Raw genomic sequence first — 14396 nt, 5'->3', positions numbered from 1 at the left:
AATGCACTGCTTGGAAGTGTGATGCAGGCAGGTTCAATTGAGGCATTCAAGAGGGTATTAGATGATTATTTGAATAGAAACAATGTGGAGGAGTACGGGGAAAAGGCAGGGCAATGGTGTAAGGTCATAAAGCTCATTGGAGAACCGGTGCAGGAAAGATGGCCCGAATGGCTTCCTTCTGTGCCATTAAGATTCTGAGTGATCATTCAATGAGTATTGATTACTGCCTCAAAGTTGGAAGCTGATGTATCATTATGTTTATTTCTTTTCAAGAGTAACTTGTAGAATATTAAGAGGAATCTATGACACAACTCAACTACCTGGTGCACAGGGAGCGGATGGTAAAAAGTGGAAGGCAGCAACCATGGGTGAAACGTTTGGTTTGTACAGTAAGCACTGGGTTTGTAAAAGCTCAGTTTCAAAGCTCACTTGGAGGTTTTGAACATGTAGGTTCCCTAGTGTGTCATGTAGTAAACAGTGAGACACGACTCAGTCGGGTTCCTCCTTGTTTCAGGTATCACTGACATCATGTCTAACATCATACCCAGCACATGCACCAAGCACAGTCTGCATAATCTGCAGCAATATGGGCATGGTCTTTAGTGACAGCTTTCCCTCTCACTATGGCTATGGCTGTCATCTCTGTGTTAAGCATCACCTGGTGTGACTCAGGAGCTCCACTCTGATATGGCAATCTCTGTTGTATTTGCTGCAGAGGAAGACAGTGGGCTGAGAAGGTGCACCATTCGCTGGCTTGTTTTCTCTGGGCCCTCTGGCATGTTCTCTCCCTTCTCCTACTAGTAGCAATATACAGGAGGTCTTAACTCTCTAGAAATAAGTCAAACAGTAAAGGCATGTGCAACATAGAGTAAGGTAGCTTAGTGGTTCTGTTACCAGACTAATAGTCTAAAGACATGAGTTCAAATCCCACCGAAGCAGCCGGGGTTAATTCAGTTAATTAATTAAATAAATCTTGAGGGGAGAGAATTGTTGTTTAAAAACACATCCGGTTCACTAATGGCCTTTAGGGAAGGGAATCAGCCATCCTTACCCAGTCTGGCCTACATACGACTTCAGGCCACAGAAATTTGGCTGATTCTTAAGCACCCTCTGAAATGACTTAGCAGCCACATAGCTGCATCACAACCGCTACAATCCTCACCACACAGACAGTATCAGCTCAAGAAAGTAGATTATCACCACAGTCAAGAGGGCAATTAGAGAATGGACAATAACTGCTGCCCTTTGCCATGAATTAATAAAAACAAACTGAATTAAGGATTTAACTATGCCTTTAATCTACTTTTGTAGAATTCATTATAACTAATGTTTTATGGGGGAGAGGTCTGTGAGACTCACAGCCACAGATTGGACACCCTGTGCTATACAACACTGTAACTGACCTTTTCCTCTTCCTGCTTTTGCCTCCGTTTCTCTTCCACTGCAACTCTCTTCTGCTGCTCCTTCTGCCTTTGTTCTTCCAGCTTCCTTTGACGTTCTTCCACTTGTTTCTCATATTGAAGTCGTGCTTTCTTTTCTTTTTCTAGCAATTGAAATTCTCTTGCAGCTGATGGAATAAATGTAAAGCAACTAAAAAATAATGCCACATCATTACTAACATGATGCCTATCACTGTTCTACACTTCATGTTACACTGATAACCTCAGGATTCTTCTACCCAGGACAACAACTTGTATTTATATAGCCCCTTTAACATAGTAAAATATCCCATGGTACTCCATTGGAGTGTCATTAAAAAAAGATTCATCAAGCCACATAAGGAGAGTCAAAGTCAGATGACTAAAATCCTGGTCGAAGTAGTAGGTTTAAAGGAGTGTCTTCAAGGAGTAGAGAATGGCAGAGAGGTTCAGGGAGGGAATTCTTGAGTTTAGGGCAAAAGCAGTTGAAGACACAGCCATCAAGGATGGAATGATGAGGGTTGCACAAGAGGTCAGAATTGGAGGAGCACGGTGATCTAGGGACGTGGTGGAGCTGGAGGAGGACAGGGAGACAGAGGGGTGAAACCATGAAGGGATTTGGAAACAAGGATGAGAATTTTAAAATCAACGCATTGTTGATTTGGAGCCAATGCAAGCCATTGAGCACAGGTTGATGGGTGGACTCCTCCGGGGCTCACCACCTTGACGTGGAGAGGGTGGAGTGTTCCGATGATAACTTGAGCAATGCTGTCAGGAGTTCCTTGCTCCTGGTAGGGCCACCCAGAGCACCAAGGTCAAGACGAGATGCTAGACAAAATGCTCCAAGAGGTCCTTAATGGCAGAACAGGCGAAGGAAGACTCTTGTCTCACTGGTTTGAAGGCAGAAGAATGCTGCAGCGACAAGGTGGTTCCAGTCATCGTGGTTTGACACATCACCAAAATCTGACCACCAGCCTGTTAAGATCTTGCGAACAATGATGGTGCCCCAAGGCCCCCACATTAAATAAAGTCATGCACAAGCTGCCTCCAAGGTCCATTGGCCAAGTTCTGGGGTGATGGGGAACTGTTGGGACAGGGCTGTGAACCTGGGAGTCCCTAGTCAAGAATTTGCACACAAATAACAGATGTATGAAGGTCATCGGACACCTGTGTTATGACAGAGGTGTCTTTGGGCAGCAGCATCTGTGACTGAGCAGACCTTTTCAGGATACTCTCTGCTCACCCCAAATGGGGAGGAGGTTGGAAAAGGTGCCCTAAAGATAGGCTGTCTTGCTTTCTCCTGGCTGGGGAACCACACCCTGTGGGATCACCATCCTTGTGGTCAAAGTAAACTTGAAAATGTGTAACTTGGAATGTTAAAACACTCAAGGATAATCTCAACAGTGGCCGCCTGGAAAGAAGAGCTGAAATCCTATCACATGAGCTACATTATTGAGCCCTGCATTCCTGGGGAGGGGCAGCTGAAGGAACAAGCTGGGGCTGCACTTTCTACTGGAAAGGAAAGGCTGACAGTGACCCTCATGTCCACGGAGTTGGTTTTTGCATCCGGAAGTGGATCTCAGGTGCACTGACAGAACTGGCCAATTGTTTAATGAAAAATTCATGGCTCATTACCTACAGCTCAGCCATAACCAATATACCACCGTCATCAGTGCTAATGCCCCGCCCTTGACTCCGACGAAGATATTATGGAAATATTCTATTCCAATCTTGATGAAGTTCTCAATGCCATCTCAAAAGAAGAAAAGATCATCTTTCTGGGGTCTCTAATGCCAGGATTTGGCTCTGACTCCAATGTCTGGAGTGGAACCTTTGGGAAAAATGGGGTGGGAAAAGCCAATACAAAATGGTGCCCACCTCCTGACAAAGTGTGCTAAGCATGGCCTCATTCTAACAAACACTCTTCTACCAGAAGGACAAATAAAAAATCATATAAAGGCATCCTAGATCAAAGCACTGGCTTTGGATTATGTCATTGTTCAGGTCAAAGGTCTAAGCAATGTCTGTATCACTCGATCCATGCTGGGGACTGATGCGTGCTAGGCAGATCAGAGACTTCTTCGGATCGGTGACAAACATCCACCTAGGATCAAGACATCACAAGACCCAAAAGTCCAAGAGGACGACAAACAACGTCTCAGTCCTAAAGCAGTCCGACTGAAGGGAGGAATTCCAGGTGCAGCTCACAACAAATCTGGAAAATCTTCACACATCCAACACAATTTCAGAAGAGTGGGATCAAATAAAGTCAGCTGTACTAGACTCCTTGTCCAAACCATTGGGTTCGAGCATCACCCTCACCAGGACTGGGTCAGTGAAAACAAGACTGAAATATGTGATCCCCTAGAACAGAAACAAGCAGCTTTCATTGCCTGGCCGAACAAGCCAAAGTCGCAAGTTGTGAAGCAGCTTCCCAACAACTCAATGCTGATGCCTAAAAACAAATTGGGGAGATAAAGGGCAAGTGGTGGGAGGAGAATGCCCAAGAGATCCAATATGCTGACCATCATGACGTGAAGATTTTTGAAGCCACCAGGGCCATCTATAGACCAGGGTCCAATGGACAAAAATCTCCATCACTCACAGGATGGTGTTCCTCTTCTTAAGGGTGACAATATCAGTCATCAACGCTGGAAAGAACATTTTCAACAACTCCTCAACCGACGGGTTTGGAAAGAAAAAGAACTTGCTGAACTCCCCACCAATCCCCAACTTCAGGAATGTGACCATTGTAACTATCTTCAAGAAGGGAGATAGATCATGCTGTGGAAACTGCTGAGGTATTTCCTCCTTGTGCAGAGCAGGGAAAATCCTGACACATTCTCCTGAATCACCTGCTTCTTGTGGCTGAGGAAATCCTCCCAGAGACACAGTCAGACTTTGCACCTTATAGAGAAACATCTGACATGTCCTTTACTACCAGACAAATCCAAGAAAAATATCAAGAACACCACCAGGAACTCTTCACTGCAGTCATCAATTTGACCAAAGCACTGACTCAGTCTATCATGAGGCTCTGTGAATTGTGCTCCAGAGATTTGGATGTCCACCTCCATGGTCTTATCCCAGCCCTCCCCCCTTCCCTCTCGCCCCGGCCCGTGCTCCCCCCTCAACCTGGCCCCACATACTCCGTGTAAACTAGAGCTCTCACTTACCGATTTCCTTTTCCCTCTCTTCTCGCCGTTCCTTGGCTAGCCTCTGTCTTTCCACAGTCTTTAAAGTAGACCCATCTATTACTGATCGAGAGAAATCACATTATGCTAATGAACAGAAATGATAAACTGATCAATGAAATTTTAATTTAAATTAAAAACAAAAACAGAATCAGAAATACCTGGAAAAACTCAGCAGGTCTGGCAGCATTGGCGGAGGAGAGCACAGTTGATGTTTCGAGTCCTCATGACCCTTCAACAGAACTAAGTAAAAATAGGAAGGGGGTGAAAATTCCTGTTTTTACTTAGTTCTGTTGAAGGGTCATGAGGACTTGAAACGTTAACTGTGCTCTCCTCCGCCGATGCTGCCAGACCTACTGAATTTTTCCAGGTATTTCTGTTTCTGTTTTGGATTTCCAGCATCTGCAGTTTTTTGTTTTTATATTAATTTAAATTAACCTTATTTTAGGGACAGATCTGCTAGTCATTGGAAATACTTGGACTGACAGGCTGAGTGCCAAGAGATTTGAAATACACAGCACTGAGTGTATTGAGATGGCCTGACACACTGGCCATGACTGACTGCAGGTATATAAAACATGGAGTTAGGCTGTGGGTTTTGTGATTACTGAATCACCATTGAGACACTGTGCTTAGCAAGGACCAACAAGTTAATGGTGCAGTACCTGTTGGCTTTATCTTGCCCAGGCGCTCTCACTAGGCTTTCAGTGAATCCCTTCATCCAAGCAATTGTAGCACCAGAATCTTTGATCCTCTTTGGGAGGTAGGAGAAACAGATACACAGAAAGAGAAACAGAATACAAAAGTACAAGACGCTAACAGAGAGATCAGCGTCTTAATCAGGTAGATTCGAGCAAAGATTAACGAATCAAGTGAGAGAAAAGACAGCCCTGGAGGCCATCTACTCCATCATTCCTGTGCCCTTCCTCAAAGCTTTTGGGCTTTCCTTTCAAATGTTTACTCCCTTTCGTGATCAAGGCAGGGAATTAATAAGTTGCAAATAGGTGGCGGTGGGGGTTAGAAAATTGACATCAGCTGCTCACACTGAGTCATATTATCGCATATTAATTATCTAAATTCTTAGTTTAGTGAAAAAGAGTCAGGTGTTAAATGGCAACCTCTAAAGGGTCTTAAGAGGCTGAGCAGAGTAAACTGTTTTTAAACTGGTTTAAGCACACCATTTTTCTAAACAACTGGGTTATCCGTAAACTCTGGATGGACCTGCCACAGATTGGACACTTTCACACAGGTTGGGATTGTTGATGATTGTCATGGCCCTTACTGTCAGTTCATCAGTGCTCCAGGTACCTGGTTTCGTTGGTGCCTTTGCAACTACTGGTGGTGGGTCAGAGGAGACAGGACTAGTTACACTTTGGCTTCTTCTTTCATCTGCTTGGGCTTGGGCTGCAGCAACTGAAAGAGAGAGAGAGAAAAATCAATCCTCACGTAAAGTCATACAGCATAGGAGGGAGACATTCGGCCCATTATGCCTGTGCTGGCTCTTTGAAAAAGCTATCCAATTAGTCCCACGCCCCTGATCTTTCCTCATTGCCCGTCACATTTTTTCCTTTTCAAATATTCCCTTCTCAGGCAATGCTTTCCAGGTCACAACTCCTTGCATTATAAAAAATAAATCTGTGGTCTCTGGTTCTTTTGCCAATTATCTTAAATCTGTGTTCCTTTGGTTACCGGCCCTTCAGCCAGTGGAACCAGTTGCTCCTTATTTAGTCTTTCAAAACTCTTCATGATTTTGAACACCTCTGTCAACTCTCCTGTTAATCTTCTCTGCTCTAAAGAGAACAGCCAGTTTCTCCATGTAACTGAAGTCCCTCAACCCAGATACCAATCTACTTAATGTCCTCTGCTCCCACTCCAAAATCCTTCCTAAAGTATGGTGCCCACAATTAAACACTCCAGTGGAGACCTAATCAGTGTATTATAAAGGTTCAGCAATACTTCCTTGATTTTTACTCTCCCGCACTGCAGGAGGTCATCAAGCCACCTCAGACGGTACCATCCAAACCCATGGTCACTACCATCTAGAAGGACAAGAGCAGCATATATATGGGAACATCACCGCCTGGAAGATCCCCTCCAAGTCACTCACTATCCTGACTTGGAAACATATCGCCATTCCTTCAATGTCGCTGGGTCAAAATCCTGGAACTCCCTTCCTAACAGTACTGTGGGTGTACCTACACCACATTTTTATTCATTCACAGGATGTGGGCTTCGCTGGCCGGGCCAGCATTTATTGCCCATTCCTAGTTGCCCTTGAGAAGGTAATGGTGAGCTGCCTTCTTGAACCGCTGCAGTGCATGTGGTGTAGGTACACCCACAGTGCTGTTAGGAAGGGAGTCCCGGGGAGTTGACCAAGCGATGGTGAAGGAACAGCGATATATTTCCAAGTCAGGATGGCAAGTGACTTGGAGGGGAAATTCCAGGTGGTGATGTTCCCATCTATCTGCTGCCCTTGTTCTGCTGGATGGTAGTGGTCATGGGTTTGAAAGGTGCTGTCTAAGGAACATTGGTGAATTCCTGCACTGCATCTTGTAGATGATATGTACTGCTGCTGCTATGTGTTGAAGATGGAGGGAGTGAATGCTTGTGGATGTGGTGCCAATCATACGGGCTGCTTTGCTCTGGACTGTGTTAAGCTTCTTGAATATTGTGGGAGCTGCACTCATCCAGGCAAGTGGGGTTATTTCATCACACTCCAGATTTATACCTTGTAGATGGTGGACAGGCTTTGGGGAGTCAGGAGGTGAGATACTCATTGCAGGATTCCTAGCCTCTGACCTGCTCTTGTAGCCACAGTATTTATATGGCTAGTCCAGTTCAGTTTCTGGTCAATGGTAACCCCCCCAGGATGTTGACTGTGGGGGTTTTAGTGATGATAATGCCATTGAACATCAAGGGGTGATGGTTAGATTCTCTCTTGCTGGAGATGGTCATTGCCTGGCACTTGTGTGTCGCCAATGTTACTTGCTACTTGTCAGCCCAAACCTGGATATTGTCCAGGTCTTGCTGCATTTGGACATGGACTGCTTCAGTATCTGAGGAGTTGCGAATGGTGCTGGACATTGTGCGATCACCAGTGAACATCCCTACTTCTGACCTTATGATGGAAGGAAGGTCATTGATGAAGCAGCTGAACTTGGTTGGCCCTGGGACACTACCCTGAGGAACTCCTGCAGTGATGTCCTGGAGCTGAGATGACTGACCTCCAACAACCACAACCATCTTCCTTTGTGCTGGGGATGACTCCAACCAGATGAGTGTTTTCCCCGATTCCCATTGACTCCAGTTTTGCTAGGGCTCCTTGATGCCACAATCGGTCAAATGCTGCCTGGATGTCAAGGGCAGTCACTCTCACCTCACCTCGGGAGTTCAGCTCTTTTGTCCATGTTTGAACTAAGGCTGTAATGAGGTCAGGAGCTGAGTGGCCCTGGTAGAACCCAAATTGTGCGGCAGTGAGCAGGTTATTGTTAAGCAAGTGCTGCTTGATAGCACTGTTGATGACCCCTTCCATTACTTTACTGATCATTGAAAGTAGACTGATGGGGCGGTAATTGGCCGTGTTGGATTTGTCCTGCCTACAGGACATACCGGGGCAATTTTCCATATAGCTGGGTGGATGCCAGTGTTGCAGCTATACTGGAACAGCTTGGCTAGGAGGGTAGAAAGTTCTGGAGCACAAATCTTTAGTACTATTGCTGGAATATTGTCAGGCTCTTGCAGTATCCAGTGTCTTCAGCTGGTTCTTGATATCACGTGGAGCGAATCGAATTGGCTGAAAGCTGGCATCTGATACTGGGGACCTCTGGAGGAGGCCGGGATGGATCATCCACTCGGTGCATCTGGCTGAAGGTTGCAGCAAATGCTTATCGTTTCCACTGATGTGCTGGGCTCCCTCATCATTGAGGATGGGGACTGCAGTGGTTCAAGAAGGCAAGCTCACCACCAACTTCTCAAGGGCAATTAGGGATTTAACACTTCAAACTTCTGTTAAATTTCATCAGTGATACGTCTGCCCATTTCACCAGTCTAGCGGTCATAATAGAATTTAATGTTTATTTATTTAGGAAATAGAAATAGATCATGGTGTCATTTGCAACGAAAGAAGCAAGTCTTCAAAATAACTCAGGGAAGTGGGTATGATTAGCATCATTACACTGTTGGGAAAAAGAAAAGAAGCAAACTCATTCGAAATACTGCCCCTGCTGGGATTATAAAGTGTGACTTATGCAAAATACATCAAGTAGAAAGTTTTACAGACAGGATATGATTTAATTTATGGCAACACACACTCATAGCTACTTTCTAACATTTGAAAACTGGACAATGACCTTTTAAAATGACTGAAGCTGTGTCTGGCTGGGACTCTAGAACAATAAGAGTTATTTGGCAGTACCGCAGCACCCTGCACCTCGTTATCTCTGAAGAGATGCTAATGACCCCTGTGGGCTCCAGAGATCAAATTCAAAGGAAATTATACAAAGGCCACCTACATTTCATAAGCCAGGCCTGGCTACTGGAATCTGCTAGGACAAAGAGCCCTGCAGCTTTGCTCAAATGAGAAACCATAGAAAAGTTACAGCGCAGACGGTATAACTGGGTTCTCCCAGCTGGCGGGGGTGGGGGAATCATGTCACGTGACTCCCACATTTCCACTTTGGCTTTGCGAAATGGTGTATATTCTGTTATCTGGGTCCCTGAGATTGTTAATGTTCCAATCAAACCAGGACGCATTGACTCAAGGTGATTGGTAGAATAATTAGAGGGGACATGAGGAAAAACTTGTTCACCTGGAGGGTGATGGGCATCTGGAATTAACTAGTATTGCCTAAATTGGTGGTTGAGGCTGATACACTCAACTCATTTAAAAAGGTACATTCAAGACCATTGTGTCTGCGCCGGCCAAAAAAAAAGAGAAAAAAAGCTAGCCGCTCATTTTTAATCCCACTTCCCAGCACCTGGGCCGTAGCCTTACAGGTTACAGCACTTCAGATGCAGGACCAGGTACCTTTTAAATTAGTTGATCATTTCAGCCTGAACCATCAATCTAGACAGTGAATTTCAGACGCCCGTTATTCTCTGGGTGAAAAAGCTTTTCCTCATGTCCCCTCTAATCCTTCAATCAATCACCTTAAATCTATGCACCCTGGTATGATTGGAACATTAAAAATCTCAAGAAACCAGATAAAGGAATATCCACCCTTTGTCAGAGCCAAAGTGGAGGTGGGAGTCATGTGACATGATCCCCCAACACCCACCCCACCCCCTGGCTGAGAACACCGATTATACTGTCCTGCAAATCAGTCTGCCATCTTCCATCTTCCAAGCATCAGCACAGAAAAAGGGCTCTTGTTCATCTATACTGTTTCCACTGGAACTTCTGAACTTTTATACCTTTGCCTACAATACTAATAGGTTTCTGCGTGCCTATCTCATCGTGGAAGTCAGCTCTGCTGGCGAAGTGAATTATCCAGCATCAATTTTCTGACAGTTCTGAAGAGTCATATGGACTCAAAACATTAACTCTGTCTTTCTCTCCACAGATGCTGTCAGACCTGAGTTTTTCCAGCAATTTTTGTTTTTGTTTCAGTTTTCAGCCTGCTGACCTCTGTGAAAGAATACACCATTGGACTTTGATTCTGGACTCATGTGAAACAATAAATCTTTATTCTGCAGTCTTTGCCCTGTAAATCTTTTTTTCCTCTATCCCTCATTTATTGTATGAATACACAGGGGGCTACCTAACAACACCGCCTCCCATGTTTTGAACGTGCGAGTAAACTAACCCACTGAGTTCACCCTATCTCGAGTTTGCTATGGGGTTAGTAATAGAAATCGGATCACACCAAAACTAAGGGGTTGAGAAATACACCACCGCTTATAAAGGGGGAGATCAAAATACCTTTCCATTTACAGACAGGTGGCAAGAGAAGAAATCAGGGCTGTTTACATTAAACCCCCTCCTGTCTATAATAATGCCCAATATAATCAATCTTTAATAGTGTCCTTGGCCAAGTGCTAATGATGGGAAGGAAATTTCATCAATTATGAAATTAGAGAGAATGAATAGTAATTATAAGGATGGGAAGTAAAGCTGTGGGGAAACAAAGATGGCATTAGAGTAATATTAGGAATGTATGGAGACCATTCTTTCTGAGTTGGTTTCAACATTCAAACAGACAATGGCTGATCAGTACCTTAACTCCAATTACCCACCAATGTTCCATATCCCTTACTCAACGAAAACAAAATCAATCTCAGTTTTAAAAACTCTAATTAACCCCCAGCGCTCTCAGCCTTTTTTTTTGAAGGGGGTGGACAAGGAGTTCCAGATTTCTACGATCCTGTTTGAAGTGCTTCCTGATTTCACTCCTGAATAGCTTAACTCTAACTTTTTTAATCAACTCTATCAAACCCTTTTAACATTTTAAACATCCCAATCAGTTTATTCAATCTGCTATAGCTTCATCATTGCATCATCCCCTCAGTACTATCCAGAAGTGCCAGCCTGGGTTATATGCTCAACTCTTGGAGTGACTTTCTGGCTCTGAGGAAAGCCCTATCACAAGACAAACTGATAACTGCCTCCAATAACTTGATGCAGCAGCTGAACATTGATGGAAGAAAGGTCAGGGACACTTCTTCTGTTTTGACGCAAGACGCCTTTATGAGATAATGAACTGATTAAATATGATCCATCATAAAATTTAGCTGTATTTATTGCTGCATAGAACTTGCACATGGAGCCTGAATACTTGGCTCTGTAGTATTTTAGAATCTGTAATTCCTCTTTGAAAAGCAAAGTGGCCCATTTAATCACTTCTTTTGAACAAGGGAGAGAATTTCAATTACTTTTCCACCAAACATTTTCTACATTACAACATGGACTACACTTCATTAGGTGTAAAGAACAGAGGGTCATCCTGAGATTGCGAAAGGTGCTACAGAAATTCTACTCTGCCTTTTTCAAATCTACTGTTGGACCCAAGATCCTTCATCTTGTTGCTGACCTATTTAATAAGCAATGAAAAATCTATTCCACTATCATCTAGTGAAAGGCTAAAAGTTTTAATCTCAAAAATGCAGACAAAAATGGACAAAAGTAAATCTGCCAACTGGGGGAGGGAAATCAGACAACAGAGAAGGCTTTCAGATTCGCCTCAGGCAGGAACAGGGCTGTATTTGCCTCAGAAGCAAGGTTCCATTTAAACAAGCACACAAACAAATCACTGACAAACAGGAATTAAAATCAGCACCATTACATAAATCACAGAAAATCTTCTAGAAAGAAAATCAGGTACAAGGCCCTCAATCTTCGCTACACTGTTAAGGCAGAAACTGATATAGAGGTAAAGAGATATAAGAAAAACAGTAACTCACCCTGTTTCAGTGCTTACAATTGTTTTCTTTTACTTAATAAACAATAAGTAAAGTCAATAAGAAAGCAATCCCGACAGGACATTAGCTTTTAACATTTTGCTGCATGTGAAATGGTAATGATTTCATTTGCTGAGGCTGCCATTTTACTGAATTTTAAGATTTCTAATGAGCTGCATCTGCCTCTCTCCAGGCAGCTGAATGTAGGTGACAGACAACACCAGTTCCAGATGCTCAGACAGCATGCAGAGAGCATGGGAGGTAGGAACAGCCAGCTCCCCGTTAGTAATGCCACGCATACAGCAAGATCTATCTGCTCAGTGGTGGCCCTCCGTTTAGTGCACTGCAGCAGTGCAATTACATTGCAACGGTTACTGTAAAAAGGATATAAGGAACTCCAGCAGCATTCTACATGGTTTGCATCAAATCAACATATCTTTAAAAGGCTATGTAAGTGAACGTGTACTGACAGTGGCTAATGATGTGGAATGAATGGTGAAGTGCTCATTATACTTCATTAGCAATGCACAGCGCTTACCCTGGGACCTGCCTGCTTCGAGTAGCTTTTTCCCAGCATGCATCAATGCTGTGTTAATTACAATGACATCTTTACATTTGGAGCTTTACTTTTTAATCAAAAAGTAAAGAAGTCAGCTGGAGGCAATTCTGTACATATTCACATTTTTAAAAAAGAATTCTTTCTTGATTTAATCAATGGAACAAATTTCATCAAATATCCATCAAGTAGCTTAAGCCTCAGGGACTCCTTCCTCATGGCTCCAAGACAGGTAACTGATGATCCACTCAGTGATGATGTGCAGCACTGTGGTTTAAATGGAACCTTGCTTCTGAGGCAAATACAGCCCAGATCCTGACTCAGCAAATAATCCAGATCAATCCAGATCAGTACTCCTGTGTGGTACTGGGGTGGGGGGGGCACTGTATTGTCAGAAGTGCTGTATCCCAATATATCAATTTGTCCTCGTTTCAATGAGGCTTTCAGAGTGTCCTTAGAATGATTTTTTAACCTCGTTGATATTAGGTGCCATCCTTAAGTTGTGAAAAGAGGATCTATTGAGGAGCTGATCATTTGGCAACAGGATGCAGTATCCACACTGGCAGGGCTGATTTTGCAAAATTATGGTTGCAAGGTCAGAGGAATTGGTTTTGGTGAGAATTCTGGAGTTTGTTCACCTGTTTTCCCACTTGGTGCGGGGGGAGGGGGGGGTGGGGGATTTAGATTCCAGAGGCACTGGGACCAATTCTGGGGAAGATGGGACCTGTACAAGCTGGACGTGTTGCACCCAGCAGGACCGGGACCAACATCCTCACAGGGGTGTTCGCTAGTACTGTGGGGGTGGGGGGTTTTAAACTAGATTGGCAGGGGGGTGGGGACATGAGTGGGGAGACACAAGCAAGGGAAACAAAGATAGATAGGAATGAAAAGCAAAAAAGTAGAAAGCAAAGTGGAAGGGAGAGGAAACGAGGATGAGCAGCAAATAGGGCCTAGTGCAAAAAAATGTAAAAATGTTAAAAAGACAAGTCTAAGGGCATTGTGTCTGAATGCACAGAGCATTCACAATAAGGTAGATGGATTAACAATGCAAATGGATGTAAATGGTTACAATATGATTGCGATTAGAGACATGGCTGCAGGGTGACCAAGGCTGGGAACCAAATATCCAAGGGTACCCAATATTTAGGAAGGACAGGCAAAAAGGAAAAGGTGGTGGCATGGCATTCTCAGTTAAGCATGAAATAGGTGCAATAGTGAGTGAGGATATTGGCTCAGAAAACCTGTGTAGAATCAGTCAGGAGCTAAGAGGCAACAAGGGGTGGAAAACATTAGTGGGAGTTGTCTATGGGCCTCCAAACTGTAGTGATAAGGTAGGGGACGTTATTAAACAGGAAATTAGAGATGCATGTAACAAGGGTGCTACAGTAATCATGGGTGACTTTAATTCACATATAGACTGGGCAAAACAAATTAGCAATAATACTGCGGCGGATGAATTCCTGGAGTGTGTACGAGATGTTTTTTAGGCCAGCATGTCAAAGAACCGACTCAGGAAAAGGCTATCCTAGATTTGGTTCAGTGCAATGAGAAGTGGTTAATTAATAATCTTGTTCTGCAGGGTCCTTAGGGAACAGTGACCATAACATGTTGGAATTCTTCATTAGGATGGAAAGTGAAGTAGTCCAATCTGAAACTAGGGTCCTAACTCTTAGCAAAAGAAACTACGAAGGTATGAGGTGTGAGTTGGCCAAGATGGATTGGGGAACTTCAATAAAAGGTATGACGGTGGATAGACAATGGCTAATATTTACGGAATGAATGTATGCATTGCATCAGTTATACATTCCTTTCTGGTACAAAAACACAACTGGA

General features: G+C 43.8%; 1 protein-coding gene across 9 annotated transcripts in view; it reads right to left on the bottom strand.

Moving 5' to 3' along the window:
• map7d3 (MAP7 domain containing 3) overlaps positions 1-14396 on the bottom strand; it is a 131835-nt gene that overhangs the window by 64628 nt on the left and 52811 nt on the right. For all 9 annotated transcript variants that reach the window (XM_041195629.1, XM_041195631.1, XM_041195632.1 and 6 more), the window contains exons 2-4: positions 5921-6025; positions 4595-4675; positions 1404-1567 (exon numbers count right to left, since the gene is read on the bottom strand). In XM_041195629.1, the coding sequence (XP_041051563.1) occupies positions 1404-1567; positions 4595-4675; positions 5921-6025 (350 nt within the window). The remainder of the gene's footprint in view (positions 1-1403; positions 1568-4594; positions 4676-5920; positions 6026-14396) is intronic.

The sequence above is a fragment of the Carcharodon carcharias genome, chromosome 9 (genome assembly GCF_017639515.1).
Source record: "Carcharodon carcharias isolate sCarCar2 chromosome 9, sCarCar2.pri, whole genome shotgun sequence".
In the NCBI taxonomy this organism is placed as follows: Eukaryota; Metazoa; Chordata; class Chondrichthyes; order Lamniformes; family Lamnidae; genus Carcharodon; species Carcharodon carcharias.
This window is presented reverse-complemented; position numbering and strand designations above follow the sequence as displayed.